A 23,025-nucleotide genomic window follows, 5' to 3' on the forward strand; every position below is an offset into this window, starting at 1 on the left:
TATATTACGTATTAAAATCTTAATCGTGCTTAAACAATCTCACCTGACTGACAAAAATTGTCAGAAACACGTAAACGTAAACAATCCTCCCTGTTCCTTTCGCCATCTTACTCGATGACGTAATGTGCTATTCTATTTTCATTGCTCCAGCGTAATCTTTAAAAATTTATTTATTATCTATTATTTTAATCGTGTTAATTTTACATAAAAGTAGTTGTTTATTAATAATATAAATTAATACGATTTTTAATTGTGATAATTTGAGAATTATGTTATCGTCACGTGATACGATAAATCTTTATCTGAAATTTCAAATGTCTGTTATGTTAAAAATTCTCTAAAAACATAATAAATAATAATTTAGAATAAACGTACTGTAAACGATAATTTTGGTAAGTGTAATAGACATTTTCGACAGGGTCGGCGGGTTTACATTTGTGCAAACTGTTGGTAATTGATCGACACGTATCAACGGCATGAAGTACTTTTCAAATTTAAACTGAATAAATTCAAGAATAACACGAATAAAATCCGTATTTTTAAACTTCCTAATAAGTTATGAATTTTACAAGTTTTCCTTATGATATTGTCACAATTTTTCATCAATTTACTTAAAGGTTTCGAAGAATACCTTTACCTAATGGCAGCGGAGCCGGATTTACGTGGTACAATACGTATAAACTAAATAATCTATAGCTTAGAGCTTGGCATTACCACAGGCCTGTTTCTATTCTCAAAGACAGTTCGTACATATTGCCCTTTATTATTTGTCAAAGGAGAAGGACCTCTTGTAAGGAACGTCGTAGCCCAGGGCCACAACGTTCCTTACAGGTGGATGGCAGACATTGGCGTTGTAGAGTGTACAAAGATTTACATCCGTTAGAAAAATGTCGAGTTTTCTGCTTACCAAATTAGCTAATGAGTCACGCGGGCGTTGCCAAACAACAAAAGTAACATATACAACCTAACTCATTAATCATTGCCGATAAAAGTGAGTCTCTCGTTCTTTCCTTTAAATTTTAATTTAATGAACCTTTTAAAATTACGTTCTATTGAAAATCTATTCTTCGTCGAGAATCTTCGTCAATTTCAATTAATGGATGTAAACAACCAGCAACCACAGATCGTCTACAAAATGTATGTTACCGAAGACATTGTTATTGAGTTATAGAAATACTTCGGCATTTTTCATTTATTTTCAAAGATGTTTACCGTTCTTATTATAATTATGGTTATTATTCTTGTTTTCATTTAGAATATATATATATTTTTTTCGTTTGGGAAGAGCATTCTAAATGAAATCGCTCCGCACCACGTATCACGGACGGCCATTAATTTAAATGTATTGTGAATCACATAAATATTCTGAATCATCTTTCTAAAAATAATAATTGCGGTTGCTACTTTCTCCGCAAGATACGAAAAATCTCGGTAGATTGAACTGTCATTTTCAAAAATTAATTTCAAATTAATTTCTTTCAATCATTCGAAACGACAGCAATACGTTGCTTCAGATTATTTAGAGAAACTTCGTCACTGGAAGCCTATGACGAAGGAATGTAGTGTAATTCATCATAAGACTTCAGTTTTTTCTGCCAAAAAAATACAGGACGTAACAAGTCTTTAGCAGTAACGTAATTTCCTGCTATCAACTCTTCTGGAATGCTATTTAATTTCAATGCATTCTTTCTGTGTATTCGAAGTTTATTACGTGAAAAAATCTTTAATGGATTCTACTGATCCTGCCCAAATCTGTTTCCGGCTCAAACTATTCGGTTGGTATCACGAGATAATATTTGTATATTTTTTTAATTAGAATACACATAATTAATTAATATACGTGATAATTTTAACATAATAGCTTTCTACATTAAAAATGTGAATTAAACGATAAAGGAAATCAATTGTTTAATGTTTAATCAGTGTGAAAACCATAAACCAAGATTAATTATAAAACATTTGTACAAAATATAAACTTAATACAACAGAAAATATATTTTATTAGTTTTTACTGTGGAAATATTTTAATGGCTTTAAAATGTATCTAATAAACAGTTATTTATTTATTATTATTAAATATAATAATATATTTAATTGTTTTTAATAATATATATTTCGTCTAGAATAAAACGTGAAATGTTTTATAAAATCCACATAAAATAATACGCTATTCACGTTGTACTAAACTTATAAAAAGTTTAATATCAATCGAAATATTTTACGTAATAAAATAAAACAGGTTTCATTTATAAATAACAATATACTTTTAACGAATTCGTTAAACAGAAAGTTTCGAGTTTTTACAACATTTCGTAACTACGCGCTTTAAAATCAAATTATATAATTTTGCCATAATAAGCGCTTTATTACGTTTAATTGCTCGCTTAAAAATAATTTAGGGATGAGCCGACGTATTAAAATAACTTAAATAATAATAACGTCGTAGAAAGAAATGCCGTAAACGAGACGTTTCTGCATCAATTAAAAACTCTGCACCACTCTGGATGGAGCAGATAATAAATGTAAATACGAGTTTGGCAGGAAGCGAGTTAAATAAATAATTTTTAATAAATTGTGTTTAAAACACACACACACACACACACACAAATAATGTATCCAAGAAAGCGTCACGCTGAAGAGAGGAGGAAAGTTCACAAAACGTGTGTGTGGCATTGATGGTTGGTGTGGATTAGTGTTCCTTTCCTAAAGAAATAATTATAAATGCTATATTTTTTGAGCATTTATAATAAAAAATACTGCTTTTTTTATTATAAAATGAAGTTTAAAACACGAGAAGCATTCGCTGGTTTAGTTCTTCTTCCGATTTGATTCATGTTACACCAATGGTAATTACAAGTGTGAAGGCGTACTGTACATACATTGGCTCCGAGATAAAAGGAGTTCCATAGAAAATTCGAAGATTTGAAAAGGCTGTATATTTCTAGAATACATTCCAAAACAAAATGGTATCAAGTTACATAAATCTCTACAGGAAAGAAATTAATTTAAATAAATTGTATCGATCGTCAAGCGTTTAAAGCGGCCCTTTATTACTCTCTGTTTTTTGAATTTATATTTAATTTGTGTATAGAATTGAACGTAACTGGAAACTTTATTGATATCGAGCGGAATCTTTATCTACAATTTCAAATTTTTATCTCTTTCGAGATAATTTAGTGAAATTTTCAATAAAAATGTATGATAACGATTTAAGTAGCTCGTTCTAGATAAAGTTACGCGTGGATTGCGTACATACGGACACGCAAACAGCATTCGTATAATTAATTATAAATGATAGAAGTATACTTCAATTGCAATAACAATAAGAAGCAGCTGCAATATTGATTCGCAATGTGTTACTGATCAAAATATAACTTCAAACTGAGATAATACGTACGCAGTTACAATAAAAATAAGTATTGTCAATACTTATATAACAAGTTTACACAGTGCCGGATTTACTTATAAGCTAGAATAAGCTATGACTTTATATTTGTTTGGTCGATAATCATTTTTGAGGTAACCTCTTTAGTGCTTTCGCTTAAGGACCTAATTTCAGTAAATCCGGTCCTAATTTTACGAGGCCGAAAATATGTATACGAAAGATGCCATAACCGAATGAAACAAATCTGAGCTTTCGATAATGAAGCCAATAAAAAAATGGTTTACTTTATTCATTCACGCTCGTGTTTCTTGACACTGCCAAGGGAGCGTTTCGAGAGGAGTTTCTATGCGAAATTGACCCCTATTTACGTGTTAGACACGTGAAGAAACTCCGGAAAACTCCACGCGGCCAACACGTTGATAAGGCCAGGCCCTACCAGAGGGGATGCTGCCGGGCACCGTCCCGGGGCCACTCAGAGAGGTATAAATTAAGAAATTGTCTGTTTTCTGATTATTTTTTCGAAATAATGAAATAACTTTGGCCAAGAGCTAACATTTATACTAGATTATATTTCTACTTCATTATCATTATATTATTTGTTATTCGCATAAACAAGGGGACCAAAATGACCTTTTCACCGACAGCTCTCCGTTTTCTCGGGAGTCCCGGATAAGGCCATTACATATGAACAAATTTAAATTGAAGCGCTATGATCACTTCCGATTTTTAATCTATAAATTCTATTGTTTGAAGGCCATAACCACAAACAAATCTCGATATAATTTCAAAAAAATTGTTCCCATTTTACGAATACAACTTTCAATTTGGCAAATATATTGATTTTTCATCGAGAATATTATATAAATTCTCGCCATGTTTTTTAAAATCTGTAACAATATTACAATTATTGCTGATTTATGGGAAGCTACTTTATGATTCAGAAAAAAAAAATCCCAGCGGATAGAACTTCTCGGCTGTAAATCAATGGCAAACTTATTTTATAAATTCAGAGTTTGCTATAAAATCTAAATTTATCAATGTTTATGTGTCGTACGTTGAGCAGTAAATAACTCTACAAGATCTAGTATCGTAGTTATATTATTCGTAATTTCACGATTTGTTCAAGTGCGCTCAAAATATCGTAATACGAAATTAAATAACGTATAAATTTTATATTTTTAGACGTTAATAGAGAGATAAAATTAATTTATGGCCATTAGTGACTCTCCGAGACGGATTATGCTAATTTGAAATGTACTTATTGATGATTGGTTGACTTAATGCCTATCTAAACGACGATTGGTTAACAGAAATATTTTAAACATTCATTTATATCTCTATATATTTATACAGTTTTTCAAATATTTTACCAACTGTATTTTGTTGTTAGCTAAAACTATTGTAGCATTTTTCTGTCAAAATATGTTCATCGGTCATTGTAAGAGTAATTTTATTTGGCATTTTAATCAAGGCATCCAGTTTCCGATATCACAGTTCGTTAATGTATTTAGTATTTGATATTTTAATTAAAATAGATTTTTATCTCTTTTATTTGTATGTGATACGGAGTTCATTAATTGAAAAGTTCGTAAAAACATTTCGATTTTTCATAGTTAATTTAAAATCTCATCAATCTTACTATTTTCTTGATCTTTCGGATACTGTTTTTCTCATCTGTTCTTGTCACTGTCGTGCTTTTAGTGTCTGCAATTTTTACATTTAATTTTAATTAATGAATGTTATTATCGTATAATTTGTCACAATTCTTTCCTACTATGACAATACAATAATCGTGAATTTTCCTTTAAAAGTAAGTGTAACGTATAACAAAATATCTATTTTATAACGGTTAACACTTCCAGAAATTCCTTTTTAGTCACTCTATGATAAATATGAGGTATAAAATTTGTAGATTTACGTCTTAATACCTTTCATCTAATTAGATAAATGCAATAAATATCTGTTATTTTTCGTGATTACGATAATTGTATTAAAAAGTACAATGTTTTTTTGCCAGAATAGGGTTTGTTGCCATACGTTTAATTCCTGAAAATCTGTAAAACTATAATAAACTTTAACACGTAGTTGAGGGTATAATGCTCTCATGCAATTTCCTAGATAGAAAAACCTACCTAGAAAAACTTGCTCTTCGTATGACACAAAGAAATGAAATAGGAAAAATCAATTGAGGGAATTTTCGTACCGTATAATTACCATAACGACGTCCGATGATAGACTGTTATAGTGTGACAAGTAAAGTTAATATTTCAGTTTTATAGCCGTTCGTTTACGGTAATAATCGTGAGAGGGAAGCACTTTACTGCTCTCGTCCACGTATCGATCGGTGTTGCTTCTCATGTCTTGGCTTTTATCACCGATATCGAAGATCAGCAATTAAATTCTTCAATTTTAAAGGTAATTTTGAAGCGTTATTATCTCTCACTCTTTAATTAATGTCGTTTACGTAATTGACGTTAAGCTGTTAATTATAATCGATGGTATCAATGTCCGTATGAGATACGGTATCGCTGTAGCCTTAAAGTGTTGATTTCTTGTGTGTTCGCATATAGTCGATGGCGCGTATGTTCTTTTATAATAATCTTTCCATTTTACCAAAGCCCACGTGTTGATTATCGGTGTTGACAGTTTACTGTGCAGGTATGCTAATCACTATTACGCTTTTTCAAGATAAGTATTTTTTTTTTGTCTAGTGTAAATCTGTACGTAGAACTGGGAATAAAATTAGGCTTACGTCTACGTTCTTTGTCGTGTAAACATAATTGAGGGTACGGCGATATGTAAACATAGTGTAAATGTTTTCAAATAGGTGCAGTACATATTTAATAAGACCTAGAAAATTAAAGATGGAGTTGATTTAGCTACGTTATTTAATAGGATACCGTAGAAAATCAACGGTAGATTATTGTAGAGAAGAATATTTGGGTTTTCTTTCATTTGGCTTTATTTAAAGTGGGAATTAAAGTCAGTTTTGTTATGTTAATTCTGTCGTCAGAGTGGAATTGATTGGAATTAATTTTAATTAGGATAGAATCCGATGCTGTAGGTGCTTGTTATTCAGTTAAGCGTCAACAAATGCCCAAAACAAGAATAAATTAGTCAAGTTTGATAAATAAGATTTCATACGCGATTAATAAGTGTTTTGAATAGGGAAAATGCGAGAAGCATTCTTAAAATAGTAAGAGTAACACCCCGATTGCGCAGAAAGTTATTTGCATATCGAATCGAAAAATGTGTCATATCAAAATGGTATGGTCCATGGGTTTTGCTTTTATTTCAGAATCTCTATCGTTATAGGTCAGATCGATATGCCACATGTGGTACATCGAACCGTCTCTCGCGTTGCCACGTTGAAGATACAAAGGGAGGGAAGCGGATTTTTAATTCGTAAAGTTATTGGAGGCATCATAGACACATGCGATCCTTTTCTTCTTCTAGATCACATCGGTGAGATATTTACGTTAATTTTTTAGAAATTAACTAATCCCATTGAAAATCTTAATCGATTTTCTTTAGGTCCAGTTACTTATCAACCGGGCGAAGCCGTAGGAGCGCCCGACCACCCTCATCGTGGTTTCGAAACTGTTACCTATGTTATAGAAGGTGGAGTCAAGCACGAAGATTCTGCGGGTAACAAAGGTTTGCATTATTATTATTATTATTTTAAACAACAACTTGCGATATTTTAGTGTAATAACGCTGCCATGGCCGTATCCGACAGGGGAGCTTCGTAATGGGTGGCTACAGTGGATGAGAGCCGGAAGAGGTGTGGTACACAGCGAGATGCCCACCGACGAGTTAGTGAGAGACGGAGGTGTTTGGGAAGGGTTCCAACTCTGGATTAACCTTCCAGCTAAAGTTCGTACGACCGATTTATTCAATAATTTATACCATTTTAAATTCTACATAATTTATCGATATTAAATTTAAATAACGTTCGGCACGATATCTAATAATACATTGGAAATTATTTTATAAATATAACTATTTTAAATATTTATTGAAGGTTAAAATAGTCTGGTTTAAATATCGAAACAGGATAAGATGATGGAACCTTGCTATCAAGACATACCACCGGAAGCCGTTCCTATGATAATCGACGAAGAAAATGGTGCGACAGTTAAGGTCATAGCGGGAGAATGCCGAGGTATTTATTAAGAACAAATGCTAATTTCTGGATTATGTCACGTGTTTAAAATTCTGTCGATCGTTTTTCTCGGGCGACACGACCGGAAATCACGCCATTGCGTGCCCGAATCGTGTGCCAAATCCACTCGCTAATGGCGCCATTCCATCTCCGATTATTTATTGATCATGAATCGAACGATAACTCTATGTTAATTAGTGATAACGCTATATAATTATTGATTGTTGTGCGTCGAAGTGTCGGGAATATGTTGCCATAATACACTTCTTCCAATGCAACTGTTCCCATGTGTACACTGCGACAGATCAATGTGTTAGTTAAGTGACTGTATCAACGTTTAATACCTTGTTACAATTAACATATACAGGCGTAATGAAAGTTTTGAATAGGTTAATAAAGTTGTCAACTGCGTTATTCCTTGAAGCATCAACGATTTTTTTTTTTTTTAACGTAGGCCCTATGAACATTGTTTACTCCGGTTCTATCGATATATACAAAGAATATTTCGGAGAATTGAACAGTGTTTCAATCTATTATAATATTCCAATATATCACTTTAATTTATTATAATATATCTCCCGTTTCACTGTTATTTTGCCATAAACCTATATCTATCGTGACAGTTTTAATGTATAATTATGGCGCGACTGTTTGCAGTGGTATAATAATTAATTCTTTTTACTTAGAGACTTCGCCTATCATGAAACTAGCTCGAATAACATTAATAATCGGTCAAAATTTAAAATTATAATGGTATGGCGTGCAGTATTGTATTTGCCACAATATGTTTTTCTAAAGTTTTTAAAGTATTCCAGCATGGTTGAAATTATATATATATTTTACAGGTTCGAAAGGTTGTGTGACGACAACACCCATATTACTATTAAGCATCCACTTAACTCCCGGAGGGGTATTCACTCACGAAATTAACCCTTCTCACAATGCTTTTGCCTACGTCTGGAGAGGTTCGGGTTTCTTGGGCCACGATTTGAAACCCGCTAAAACGGGAACAGTGGGTCTACTGGGTTCCGAAGGTAATTCATTTTTAATGAAAGCCGACGACGAAGAAGGTAAGATCTTAATAATGCTCGTTGCCACGATGCAAACACCAGAAAAATTTGACCAAGACCGTGACAAATTTCCGCTTTGTACTTTCAGAATGCCACATACTCTTAGCGGCGGGTCAACCCCTAAACGAACCCGTCGTCAAGTATGGTCCTTTCGTCATGAATACCGAAGAAGAAATACAAGAGGTAAGTTTTTTAGAATGGAACAGTTAACAATTAATTGTTGGAAAGGAGAGGTATTTGTAAGACAAACGTGGTGTCATCGATATAATGTAAGGAAGTGTCGTTTAATTAGTTGAACAAATGTACGCGGATGGCCGGTATTCAAATTAAGATTGCTGGAATAAATAACCAAATGTTTAATGTATTTTAAAGGTTTTTCTGTCAAGCGATTAATTTTCTATCCCTCTATTTTACTGTTATTTTTGAAAGTTAATCTAGTCATTATCTTCATTTTTTTCCGGTTCTCATCTATCTCTAACTAAAAAAATGCCTGTTTTGTAACTGTTATTTTTGATTCGCAAGTGTTCTTGTTAGATTTTTTGCACAATTTAATCCGAATTCCCATTCTTCTAGTCTCTCTCACATGGGTCTCGTAGGAAACCTTGTTAACAGTTCTGGTGAAAGTCGTACAAAGAACCTATAAGAGGATATATAAGGTATATTACTCGATTTTTCTTTTACTGTCCATCGGTAAAATGTAAATAACATATTTTGAGACGATTTCAAAAACATTTTTTCATCTCCCCGAAGACTTCATTGGCAGAAAATTTTATTCCCTGTTTTTCATATCTGCAGCTATTTACAGATGTGAAAACATATACAAACACCAGTCGAGCGCAACTCTAAATTATCACTTACTTTTCTCGGTGGGAGTTATATTTCTTCACATTTAAATTTTTAACACGATCCACAGTGGCAACTACCTCCATACTTTTCCTATCAAAAATGTTACGACACCGCTCCTTCCTCTAGAGCTGTAAAAAAACGGGTCAACAAATACACGAAATAAACAGAATTATTTCTATTTTAAAGTTCGAAATACACTTTTTCTCTACCTTAAAAGGAAGAGTCGTGCAGCAAAACAGTTTCCCAATTTTAATAAGGTCACAATCCTTTCTTTTTGCTTTTAAAATTCAGAACTTTGTAAATCACTGTACAGAAATACAGGGATAAAACTAAGTTGAATTAATATTAATTAGTTTATTATGTCTTAATTGAAGATAATATTCCAGCTTTATTTAGAAGAATGAACAGAATTACTACTTGAGAAGAGTATTTTTTTTCATTGATTCATTTGTATTGAAGAGGCCTTCACAGCGGGACAAAGGCCTTTCCAATTTCCCTTTGTTTTTCTCTATTGAGTACTCTTCTATGTCACATATTCTTAATTAATCTCCTCGTCTGGTCACTCCATATTTTTCTTAGTCTTCTCGTTTACAATTCGTGGTGTCAATTTTGTGAATATTTCGATAGAAATTGAACTTTATTTATATATAAAGCGACATTTATTGAATACGACTCAACGGTATCCACGTTTACGGTCGCGCGAGCTTGTACAGTACTTCTACACACGTATTTCCCTGGAGGAGGTAACCTTAGTAATAATGTACAGAAGTAAGAGCATCACCCCGTGTATCGCGTAGCGTAAAACTTCAAGGTACACCGCCGAATTACTTGTTACAATTCCGAATACGGTTTTTAAATTTGGTAATCCAACGTACAATTGTACAGTTATACAATACCACATTTATATAGGATAATTTACGTTAGAATTCGGTTAAACACACGAAAAAATGAATTTTTATAAACACGAATAAATACGATCACGTGTAAATTAAATATTAATTCGATTTAAATCGTATCGTGTCAAAGAATTATCGATCACATTCTTTGTATGCCGGGTCGAAGGTTCCAGCTGAAATTTCGCAATTTCTATGAATTTCCAGAGCACGTGCTTTTATCTACGATCGTTATCGACCCCGGAATAAAAAAAGGAATTTTATGAATTATGCCGAAATTTCATTTTCGGGAATTCTAACCGGTTTACGTGTAAAAGTATGACGGAAAGCAATACATAAAATTAAATACATCTTTACGTCATTTTACGTAACACTTTACGTATACAATATTCACGATCACGTGTTTGTAAAAGGGCAATCTAAACAGTTACGTTGTTATAACGAAAAGGAATTTTTACAAAATTATATAATACTTTATATAAATATAAACCGTAAATAATTTATCGGGTACAACATTTCCTTTCAATAATTCTAATGGAAACGATATATAACTGTATAAATAATTAATACGTTCGTGCCGAATGAGATTTTATAGCGCTATTAAAGATTGCCGGAGATTTAAAAAAAAATGATATTTTGATCATTACTAACGGGAAAACAACCGCATTAAAGCGTGTAAAATATCGATTGTCGGGTTAGAATTCGCATGCAATTAACACGCGATTTAACGTCGATCCGGACGAAATTCGTTAATTAAAATGTATTCGTTTCCGTTAAGAATTTAACATTTTTGCCTTAAAAAAATGTTTATTGTCGAGCTGTAAAATGCTAAATAGAAAGAAAATGCAATTTTTATTGCTTCGTACGTAATTAAAGGGCATTATATTGTCCGGAATCGTCCGACTTGACGATAGTGTAATGGCGAATTTAGTGCGATAATCGATAAAATCCGTACTTGTAAATAGTAAGGAGTTCAAACCCTTTCGTGACAGACCCAATGACATTATTAATATCGCTAGGGACGATGGAAGTATTTAGCTGTTTTACGATAATATGTTGTCTGGTTACTAATCTTTCGTTTGTTTCTACGTCTAGAATACATTTACAACCCGTGCGTGTGTATAAGCTACTTTGTTGTGTCTACCGGTGTCTGGAGAATAAATTGGTATCCAAGTGTAGCTGGTGTGAATGTTCTATCCCTTTGTCGAATAAAACGAACCGAGTATTTTGATATTCAATCAGTTAATGGTTAAATAGGAATGCGAGATTGCGTACAAAAGCACTTATATAAAACTTAGCCCATAGATCCGGGTCTTGGGCAAGTTAGATAAAACTAAGTAAAGAAGAACAATTCTTTCATTTCTTATGTATTTTACAACGCGCTCGTGACCCCGTATACTAAATAATATATTTGTAGTTCGATTTAAATTATCTTTCGACTCGAGTTGTAATATCTTTAATGCGATTTTCAATGATATATATGTTTGATGATGCCGAGTATCTTTACCGTCAGAAGGATTTGCCAGCCTACTATTTAATGACCCGAGCAATTTTGGACATTAAACTTGTCGGAGACAAAAATAACGATTGTCTTCTGCAAAAAGAAAGCCGGTCTTATTTGTTGGTCTCGCTATCATCGTGATAAATGTCGCTGCGATTTTTTGACAACTCATTTTTTTTTTTCTCTACCAAAATTTTTAGATTACTTTCGTTCGGTTAAGTCCGAGATAATTTCCTAACAATTTTTTCGGCACTTTCGATCGATTATACGTTTAGAAGGGCGTATAATCGATGCATCAAACTTACATTTTCCCCTATACCTCTGCAAGAAATAGATTTGGGAAACGTGCGAAGAAGAAAACACATCTTACTGTGTCAATATATTTCTTATAGTCGCATCCTTCTCTCTCTCTGTTTCTTAAAGAAATCGATCGAGATACCAGGTATAAGATATATAAATATTTTAATGCCGTTTAAGATTAGACAAACATCGCCATTCTGCGTTGAAAGTAGAATTAATCTTAACGTCCCCTCTCTTTCCTCTAGCAATTTATTGAAGTTGGTTAAACAACGCATCGCAAGCTTCGACGTTGTATCAGAATCTATTGAGAAATTCGATATTTGTAATTTTATTTCCTTGCCCGGGTGACGGGTAATAAGAGAGTGCCGCGTATACGAGTAGCTCTTCTATTCTGTACTCCAGATAATGTGAAGTAATTAAGTAATAAAAATTATTTCAATGTGTATAATAGCTCCCGTGGAATTTCTTTGCGGGGACGTAATAAATTATATAACTGGAAACGTATTAAAAAAAACAGGCGCAATTACCTTAAGGATTGTGTAGTAGATGACGTGGAGAGGTGGCAAAGACAGAAAATTTGGGTAAGGATGCGTAATCGGAAAATCTAGAACTAGCGTGGATGTTAAATACAAACACGTCGATGGTTTATGTGGCACCGCGTCCAAAAACGCCGCGTAAAATTGCCGTAGATGTAACAAATGTCTACAATAGTCGACATAAGCCTTTATGATGACTGTCGTTTTCTCGAATCGATAACATTTAAGTAGAAGATTATCTCACCAGAAACACGTGACCCAAAGTAGTTTGCTCTTGGAAGGAACCGAGCACCGTCGATAATCAGTCTCCACGGATTTTTCCCCGGGAAATCGGAGAAAACGTACGGCTAGTAGTATTCGATAGATAAACTAATGTTATTTTTACTAAAAAATAAAATCTTTAGAACTAATTTGTTTAAAAACAAAGCGAAAGACCCATCGATTGCCAGCTTATTTATTAAAGATTCCGTTGCTTTTTAATGTAACATTTTTAATTTCAGGCCATCACAGATTACAGAGAAGGCCGTTTAGGTTTCGTTCGTCCACCGGCAGATGGCGCCAGCGGCGGGCCGATGGATTTATCGGAAGACAGTTGCACGATAAGAGGAACGATGGACGACGACGAAGGACAGCAATGATGACGAACAAAGAAAAAAAAAACAAAAAGCCTTTTTAAAGCTCCTTGTGTCGTATTTTTTTCTTCTTCCACTTCTTTTAAGCTATGCACCCGACTCCAGACTTTTATAGGAATTTCTCTTTCTTAACGTCTCGATATTTTCTGCTTCGAAACATGTCAAATTTAAATGGGAATAGGGGAATAGATAGCCGAAACAGATGGAAATCCGATCAATAACGTTAAATCTATCATTGGAAAAATTTAGAAATGTTAACCGTCGAATTTAATACAACTTATTAATGTTAGACACGTGAAATTTTAAAAATGTCCTCATTAAAGAAAATATTTTGAGCCTATCGGATGGCATATTTTCAGCCTAAAATTGAAAAATCTATTTTACTTATTGTTTTGGGTATTCCTCACACAGAGAAATAGCGGGCCGAGCTATTTTTACCTAACATTTTAGTAAAAAAAACACCCCACCCCGGTGAAGGTTTTCTAGTAAATTACAGTCGGGTGAAAAATTGTAAATTTAGGAATAAAATCTAAATAAGATAAATGATGTCGGCTTCGGCTTAGAAGAGTTGATTTTTGTATTCGAGAAATGAAGAGATCTTGATCTATGACGAAACTGAATATAAGTATTTTATATTCGGCTGGAAGCTGCCTTATGGTGATGACGGCAGGAAATGAGTGTACCGGTTGCCTTTGTACTGCCGATACCAGAAATGATTGCTACTGTCGCGTGTCAGCTGTTATAGATTGAAGAGCGGGGTATCGTCGAATGCTCTGTTATAGACTGTGTGACGTCGACGCCGTTAGTGGCAAAAAGTCGAGTCATTTAACACGTAATTATAGACCGAAACATCCGGAAGATCCAGCAATCTGAGTTTATGGAAACGGATCTCGACCTCCACAACGAAAAGAAAAGAATTATTGATATTTTTTCCAATTTGTTTGTAAACACTCGATAAAACGTGTATCGTTTATGTAATAAAGCTTACTGCAATGTTGTTCTGTGCTTCGACGTATTAAATGTTACGAACAAAAATAAAAGTAATATATTATTCTAAGCTGCGAGTGAATGCATTCACCGGACGATCGATAATTCGTATCTCGAATCTAGTAGCCAGGCTGGTTAGCCAACCGGAAAGACGTGGGTTCGGTTCCTCGGCAGACTCTTCGTCTTCTTAAAAATATATGTCAAAGTTATTTCGTGTTACGACAGTGACCCAGACCGATCTTTTATTAACTCTCTACTGTAATAAGAACGTTTGGCACCCTAGATTACGGGCGCGGTGGCTAATTTGCATAGGAACAATGGTAATACGGCAATATTTAACGTGAGAATAACGTAAAAGAAATCTTTAATTTCCGTTTTCTTTCGTAAACGAGAGCGAAAGAAATCATTGGTCCAAGTATAAACTTTTCGAAAGTTTGGAAACATAGGAAAATCATTAACTTGTTGATCTAGGCAAACACAGAAGAGATATAAGTATATTATTTCTCATTGGATCAATATTTACTCAGGTTGTAGAGATTTTTTTTTTGTCAGAAAGCTCTGGCTTGAATTCCGGATATTAGCCGAAGATGGGCAGAGAAAAACAGCGCGGCAATTAATGCGATGCAACGACTGACGAGTGATTTGTACACAATCAAACAAATCGTCCGCGTACGAAAATATTTAGTCGCGAGGCTACAAAATTATATTTCAAATGAGGTTTTTATTGAATTTTTAATGTTACACTTAAGTAATTCGTTGGGAAATGATTTTCTCCGGGTTTATTTCTTCTTCGTTTTCAGTCCATCGATTCGTTGGATGCGCCGCTCGATTTCCTAAAAATAATAACAACTTGTCTTCATATTCTTTTTAATGGCGTGCTCTTATAAATAAAACAGTCAAAGTAGGAAATTTGTGTGTGGGATGCCAGTTCTAGAATATCGATTCGAGTTATTTACACTCCGCCCGTCCCCATATTTTTAAATTAAAAGGAGTAATTAACTACGACTTTAAACGCTGACTTAATTTGCATATTAACCCGTTCATTAGCCGAATGCCATCGTCTTCAATTAGTCGTTAAAAATTTTTAATTTAAACAGTTTATATTTTCGATATACTCGTAAGGAAAAGAAAAAAATTACATCATCTCGCTGGAAGTTCACCAAAGATTTCATAAAATTCCAATTAAAAGAAAATAATCATATTAAATCCGTGGAATTTCTTGTTTTACATTAATACCACGACATCCGGTTATTTATTTTACATAATTTTGTTTACGGATTTCGAATTTTTAATAATAAAAATGGAACGAGAAGTGACCCTTTTTTTTTTAACGTTTACCTTTTCGTGTTTGTATTTACTTAATATAACTGAAATGCCGAGAATTTCGAAAATATAAAATGTGTTTTCGTCTGCAAAATTTTAAAAAGAAGTTTATTTAATTTTACATCTAAAAATTCGAAACGAATTCTTCAGATAAAAGAATTTCTGGCCATTTCATCAGACACTTACTTGTTGCATCTGTAGAAATTCGAAACTCCAGTGTAGATGCAGCTGACGGATCCATCTCCAAAAAACGATACCGATATTTCATGCATGGCATCTGAAAATAAATCGGAGACAAGTTGCTCAACTTTCCCGGCAACGTTTAGAATTTCGGTGGCGCCATCTGTTATCATATTTTATTTAAAAACTTTTATATTTTTAACTATTAAAAAAAAAAATGGTTTTATAAAGATAATTGTAAATGCTAATAACCGGTAAAAATCGTTATTAACTCCGATCCTACTGGAGATACACACCAACCCCATTATCTCCCCACCCTTTCGGACTTTAACCACCAAAATTTAACAGCACCTATCTCCGTTATTAACACACCTATCTGCAAAATTTCAGAAATATTCGACAAAATGTACGGGAGTTATTAAGCTTCAAACGGGGTGAACAAAATCGTGCCTCTCTCCACACACACACACACAGACACTAACATTCATACACACAGAAAAATCCCTGAATTTCTTTGCATTGTTCGACGTTTCGAGGTGTTATAACTCGAAAAATCTTGGGGGGGTGGTCATTTTTTTTAACGATGGTCTTACTTTCCCTCTGTTATACTGTATGTATATTTAATCATAAAAGTGGATTGTATTATGGACGAAGGAAACGAGGAGTTTTCTGTGGTATTGAGAAACTTTACGTAGCAAGGAAAGGTAGTTTAAAATTGGATATTTACCTGCCAATTCGGATGATAATTTCTGTAATGTCACAGCATATCTTAGCCTAATTTATATTGAGTAATTACAATTTGTTATGCAAATTATCCTGACAAACCACGTTATATCTTCGATGGACGTCGGATGCCGCCGTCAATTTTCGTCGTGTAACAAATATTAAGAGGCGAAAGTATCGTTGTCGTCATATCCGTAATTATAAATAAATGAACATTGCAGATTATTGTAAAACATTATATTTTCGTGTATTTCCATTTACGTTTTAACGCAGAAAACTATAGAACTTTCTCGTAATATTTTCGAATATTGTAGTGACCCAAAAGCCATTCAACACTTAAAGTATTTATTAATGATTGTATTGTTTCGTAATTTTATGAGAAATGTTCGGGTTGTTTTGTAATCTATTGTATATTCCCTGTAGTGTTTTAATGTAAAGAAAATTTTCTACAAAAATAGTGTTTTTCTTACTTTTACATTGAGGAAACAGTTCGTTCTCCACTCAACACAAGATTTGGAAAACTATTAATTTATCTACCTATTGTTAAATAAATATAGCAGGGGTGGGCAAGCAAGAGTTCAGTGGGAGCCGAAATGTAGGCTTTGCAACATGCATGGGAGGAGCCGCAGTTCTGTACTGTCGTAGCGGATAGTATGGTAAGGCGCGCGATTTTATTATATAATATAAATATAATATAAAACAAATATTGAATTTTTTTAATAAACATATTTTCACAAAATTATAAAAATAAAATTGTAAAAATAATAATAAAAAATAGAAATTAACACTTTCGGCAAGAGCCGCGTGTAACTCAAAAAGAGCCGCATTTGCCCATGCCTGAAATATAGATTGTGGTTCCAGAGGTAACTGGTGTTTTCCTCCTTGTATATCGCAAGCCGAAGACACTAAAAGTACCAGACAAGTCATTAAAAACGATATTAACTTTGTAAAGTGAAGGCGAGGATAATATGGGATAGAGGGATGACCCTCTGTCCCATATTATCCTCGCCTTTTATGTAAACAATAAGATAAATAACAAAATTAAGAGACCACGATAAGCGTTCAATGGATTTTTCCACTCTCCCCTCTACTTCAGTTGTTTACAAATTGGAAGACAGTGGCGAAGAGGAAAAGAATTTGCAAGGAAATTGTTATAGCGAAGTGAAAATTGCAGAAATTCTATTATCGCGGGACTGACAGAAAAGGAACGTTAAAACGAAAATTCGTTGTTGATACGTAGAATCGAAAGTTTGGGTGGGAAAAAAGCTAAAAGTTCGTTATAACGAGATTACACCGTATGCACAAAAGCACTTTAGAACGTCAATATGTGAGGAGTTTGTCCACCTCCTGTTCGATTTCGGGTCCTTCGGAGCGACTGTCAAAAGTTGTTAAAAGTTTTCAGTACTTGACAGATGCATCTATTGTTCCTAGTCTTAGACGATATTTCTGTGAAAGACGGTATCATTTGGCCATCAATTAAAATTTTAACGCCACCCATACTTTGAGAAACGGTGATTTAGAGAAACAATGAACTATAATTTGCCTTTTCTCCCTTCTTTAATAATAAGGACTGGAAAAATTAACAAGTTTCGCTCCTACAAATTACCAGTTAATTTCAAAATATTGAAATTTCCTTTGTTTCGGGCAATGTCGACCAATCACGAAAACCTGCGCCATTTCGATTTTTCTCTAATTTATTATTAATTTTATTTATTTCTCGTTTCTAATAAAATGTATTGTGTTTACTCTACACAAATCATCACATTTCTGAGAGAAAATTAAAAAAGGTTAAGAAAGAAAGCAAAAAATAGAGTGGAGATGCAATTAACATAATGGCTCCTTTCTAATTTTTTCTTTGTTTTAACACAAGAATTACGATTTGTGATTATTCCTGCAGACATTTTAAGTGTAAATACAAATTTTTATACTAATTTAAGCGTACGGAAAAGTTTTATTACAGTTTTTGTCAATCTAGAACACACTTCTCCGTAGTTAAAATTACTAAGGGGGACCGTTTTAATTTGAATGTTACGATACAGAAGAGAATACTTCGAGAGAAAATACAATTAAAAATGATAATATTTTTCACAAATTTAATAAATTATAGGTCAGAGTAGAATTTTACAGAATTGTATTTCTTTGTGTAATCCCTTTGTTACCTTCATTCGTCTATTGTCTGTTACCATCATTAGAGAAACAACAAATCGTTAGCAGTGTTTGTAATCGGCCTAATTCGGCTCTTCGCTAATAACTTTTCAGACCATTTAATTGAAAAAATAGTTATTATAGGTCAACAATTATTTTTTTGCTCGTCGTCTATAAATATAAAGGAAAATAAATGATCGTTCGACTCGTTAAATAAACAGCCAATGAGTTACGTGGTTCCTCGAGGATATATGTATAAATTTTTATAAAATATCAAGAATATTTTTCTTTTTTTTTCTAATTATTCAATAATAGAAGAATCCAGTGTTTAGTAGTCGACTAAAGAAAGACACCGTAGAACTTTAAATGAAACGGTCGTAATTTAAACACCGTACTCGTCTGTACGGGAAGTTGGTGAATCTTTAACTTATTTTCGGTTTATTTGGCTGTAATAACGTTAAATAAGAGCGTATAAAAGACACCAGAAAGGTTGTAGGTTAGAAAAACTCACCAGCGAGAGGGGGTACCATGCTTCTTCTTCCGTATCTCCCGTTGGGATAGAACTGTTGGGCACTCAATTGAACCAGCAGGCTACAGATCAGGGTGGCCGACAAAAGCCAAGTTATACTCCTTTTCTGATTAGCTTCCATCTGAAAAGCAAAGTAAGTCAATAAGCTACGCTCCTAGCTTTAAAAAATCTGATTTAAACTATCCGCTACTCCCATAAAAAAGCAATTTCTATCGTTTTATTCGTTTACCTAATTTCTCCGGAAGATAAACGAATCGAATTTAACACCTTTGCCATATATTTAATATAGTTTTATGAAGTTTATTAGATCTTCCAGTCGAGAGACGACAGCGACTGTCACTTAGAGGAAAGAAAAGTAAAACAAACTAAAATATTCTCCATTTCATTTACAAAAATACAAATTAAATTTCTAGCAGAACATTTTGACACTTCTTTAGAATTTTATAAGATACACAACGACTTTCTTCTTATTTTCCACACCAAATAAACTTCTTCTAAGTTTATTCTCATTAAAAAAAACCCTCTAACATTAATTATTTGGTGGAAAAAAGACATAAAAATATTCGAACTGTGAGAAGAGTTAAAGCGCTTGGAAAGGTCGATTACACGAATCAATTCATGTAAGAATAATGATTAATAAAGAGAAAAAGTACAGGAAAGAAAAGCAAATGGACTTACACTTAAAGCGGGCATTAAATCTTCTGTCTTCAACTTTGTAACTCCCAGCGTGTACTTCCAAAATTTATAGAACAATCGTAGAGGTAAATCATTAATTATTTATGATATCAACTAGTTGTAACCATAGGAACAGCTGGTCTCGCTTTTCCATTGGTTTCGGAATCGACACGTGACGAGGAAAGAACTTTTTGCCCGCCTACTTTTTCACGAGTAATTGGCTGGACTCGAATACTTTCGAACAATATTTTCCAACCGCCTTGTTTGATTAACAATGCGCCCGGTTTTATTGCCTCCGACTTTATTACACTTTCCATTATGCCAAGAAATTAATCTCAGACAAATAAGACCCCGTCTTCTATATTTAAGCTGCGAAACACATATTTTTTTTACTAAATTCTTCTAATAATTTCAACGTTTGTTACATTAAAAACAGGAATAACACCTTTAAAATATAATTAATAAATATTTTAACACGTAAAGCGTAAACTTTATATAAATATAAGCCATATTTATACACATCAACCCAAAAAGATAGAGGAAGAGAAGTCCAAGAGGAGTTAGATAAATAAGTCATCCACTCGTTAGAAAATGATTAAATATATTTATAAATTTATCTCTCGTGATAAAATAAAGTTCTGACGTTAAACGATAGAAAAAAAAGGGTTTAATCTGAAGCATAAACAAGCCTTTTTTTTAAATCGTGTAAAATTAATGAAGACACGATGCAGAGTCAACATCTTTGGGATATTTTATACCTGGAATATATCATAAATCTTTTATTTTCTTGGAATGATGCGAATTATTTACCGAAAGTATTTTATGATTCGCTTCTCTAAAATGAAAAGAATTGCCCTTTTTTTTTCTCTAGAAACAAACAGAGAATATAGAAAACCATTTATTATTTAAAATCTATCATAAATCATTAAATTCGCTGCATTTCGACCATGTTATGTATGAAAGATTCGGTGCATTCGAACCTCTTTCTGATGTTACTATGTATTTTCTTGGCTTAATCTTTAACAAACTTCAGAAATTACTTCCTCGAATTGAAATTTTAATAAATTTATTGTATTTTTTTACCCAAAAATACAATTTTATAGCGCGTATCCCTATCGAGGGTTCGGCGAAAAGTTGTCCCTTCGATGGGTTTTTTTTTTATGTATTTACTAATTAATGCTCTTTATTTACGATTTTAATTGAATGTACGTAGTGTAAATAACGTAAAAATCAATAAGATATGCAACACATTTAAATTTTAGCATTAAAAGTTACATTTAATGGAGTTACACACAAATCGCTTGCTTTTTAAGAAAGTAGTATCGAATTTAAAGATCATTTTTACCTGTAAAAAAGTTAAAATGTTTTATTTTAACAATAATATTTAATGCTTTTGTTGTTTTTAATGTAATTGTAAAGCATTAAAAGCGAGAAAATGCTAATACAAATATAAGTTATTTTACGTAACTAGTAGAGCTTAGTTAAAACTAATAGTAATTTTTTAATTAATTTGCCTCTTTAAACGAGCAATTATTTATTGTGACATCGCACAATGCCGGGCTGCAATTTTTCGTCACAATGCTCTCCATTTTAGTAATGTCTTGCCCCTTTACATCACACTTTTCCTGTTAACAATACAGTCGTGCCGATCATCTATCTAACTCCTTTCGGGGAAAAATGTTTGAATTGAATTCACGTGACTTCCGGTTAGTACCGGAAGTTCTTATACAGTTAATCGTGACCTCTCGCCCCTAATATTTTCATATCCGGTCTCGACTTTCGTACGTCTAACTCCGTTCTGGAGATTAAGAATGGAAAAACACACGTCGGTGGGAATTTATAGGTGTAGAATTTTTGAAAATTGCAGTCCAATAATTCAATTTTTTTTATTATTTTATTAGAAATAAAGTAAAAGGAGTTTATCATCTAACAATACGACACTTTTTTCAAGAGTTACTCGAATTTTTTCACCTTTTCTACTCATAAAATAGGTTAGAGAAGTGTTTAAAGCTTAGCTTTTTCACACGCGCGTGTACATTTTTTTTTCTATAATTTAGATTGTTTCTTGTATAGAACTAAGGTAAAATTTATTTGGAAAGTGCCACTAATCAAGGAAGAACTAAAGTCAATTAAGTAGTATCTGCTACAGTATGATGTCAGCGAACTCGAGCCAAAGTGTAACTATCGACCGAGTTGATTTATTACTTAAAGCGGCAGTTAACCCGTTGAGACGGCGACAAGATCGACCTCGTAAAGTTCACCAAACTTCCGAAATTGCCCGAAATTTAGATAAGAATATTCTTCCATCCAAACACCCGGCCGTATACCAATTTATATAATGAATTTTAACCCCTGATAAGTAATCTTCCGGCCACTTCTAAATGTTTTCTCCTCTTAAAAATCTTAAAGATCTCGATGCAAAATGCTCTCGATTTTAGTAGTTTCTTGCCCTACATCATACTTTCCCTCTTAAGTGGGAATTTATAGGTCTGCAATTTTGAAATTGCAGCCCAATAAGTAGCGTAAGAGGGGGCGAAATGGAGAAAGTAACCACTACCGTAAGGCTAATAAAAGCCACTGACGAAGACGATAATGTATTGTATTTATCTATAGTATTGTATTTATAATCGATATAAATAACATTGTTTATAATTTTTCTTCCCGATTGTGTTTAGTTTTAAGAAAAATAAGTATTTGAAACTTGTACTTTGTTATCTCTTTCCATGAAAGATTTATTCTCTGTTAATTAAATTGAGCAAGCAAATATAAACGTATAAAATTTTAATTAATGATTTCTTAATGTTTTTTGACAATTAATTAATAAAATATAACGAATCTATTAAAAAGAGGAAAAGTATGATGTACAGGGGCAAGACACTAAAATTGAGAACATTGCAGTCCGGCATTATGACGATGTCACAATAAGGAATTGCTCGTTCTATGAGATTTATTCCATTCTAATCTTCTATGGACAATGGCGGATGGAGAAACCGCGCAGAAAGAAGGGATAATATTTTTCCAGCATTTCTTTATTAGTTAAAATACTGTAAAACTGTAGGAAAAAATGGAAGAGAGAAGTGGAAGACGGGGAAGACAGAAAGACTTAGGATTTCATTGTACCGGAAACAGAATAAA

At 33.1% G+C, this 23,025-nt stretch overlaps 3 protein-coding genes across 5 annotated transcripts in view; 1 reads left to right on the forward strand and 2 right to left on the reverse strand.

Annotated features, from left to right (window-relative positions):
• Nucleotides 1-142, reverse strand: part of LOC136987110 (signal peptide peptidase-like 2A) — a 35,528-nt gene extending 35,386 nt beyond the window's left edge. For both annotated transcript variants that reach the window (XM_067284778.1, XM_067284777.1), the window contains exon 1: nucleotides 44-142. In XM_067284778.1, the coding sequence (XP_067140879.1) occupies nucleotides 44-106 (63 nt within the window). In that variant the 5' untranslated portion in view covers nucleotides 107-142. The remainder of the gene's footprint in view (nucleotides 1-43) is intronic.
• Nucleotides 143-5,614: 5,472 nt separating this feature from the next.
• Nucleotides 5,615-14,325, forward strand: LOC136987017 (uncharacterized). Of its 2 annotated transcripts, none has more exons than XM_067284651.1 (8): nucleotides 5,615-5,800; nucleotides 6,701-6,850; nucleotides 6,920-7,042; nucleotides 7,125-7,261; nucleotides 7,442-7,550; nucleotides 8,396-8,620; nucleotides 8,709-8,803; nucleotides 13,197-14,325. In XM_067284651.1, the coding sequence occupies exons 2-8, from the start codon at nucleotides 6,712-6,714 to the stop codon at nucleotides 13,332-13,334; spliced, it is 966 nt and encodes a 321-aa protein (XP_067140752.1). In that variant the 5' UTR covers nucleotides 5,615-5,800; nucleotides 6,701-6,711; the 3' UTR covers nucleotides 13,335-14,325. The 2 variants fall into 2 exon arrangements, with proteins under 2 accessions (XP_067140752.1, XP_067140753.1); XM_067284652.1 differs by lacking the exon at nucleotides 5,615-5,800 and adding an exon at nucleotides 5,921-6,043.
• Nucleotides 14,326-15,028: 703 nt separating this feature from the next.
• On the reverse strand, nucleotides 15,029-19,943 carry LOC136987018 (RYamide neuropeptides-like). Its single transcript, XM_067284653.1, has 4 exons — nucleotides 19,894-19,943; nucleotides 19,198-19,336; nucleotides 15,825-15,915; nucleotides 15,029-15,148 (listed from the first exon to the last, which is right to left on the reverse strand). The coding sequence occupies exons 1-4, from the start codon at nucleotides 19,906-19,908 to the stop codon at nucleotides 15,112-15,114; spliced, it is 282 nt and encodes a 93-aa protein (XP_067140754.1). The 5' UTR covers nucleotides 19,909-19,943; the 3' UTR covers nucleotides 15,029-15,111.
• Between the last annotated feature and the right edge of the window lie 3,082 nt (nucleotides 19,944-23,025).

The sequence above is a fragment of the Centruroides vittatus genome, unplaced genomic scaffold, assembly GCF_030686945.1.
Source record: "Centruroides vittatus isolate TY-2023 unplaced genomic scaffold, ASM3068694v2 scaffold_1444, whole genome shotgun sequence".
In the NCBI taxonomy this organism is placed as follows: domain Eukaryota; kingdom Metazoa; phylum Arthropoda; class Arachnida; order Scorpiones; family Buthidae; genus Centruroides; species Centruroides vittatus.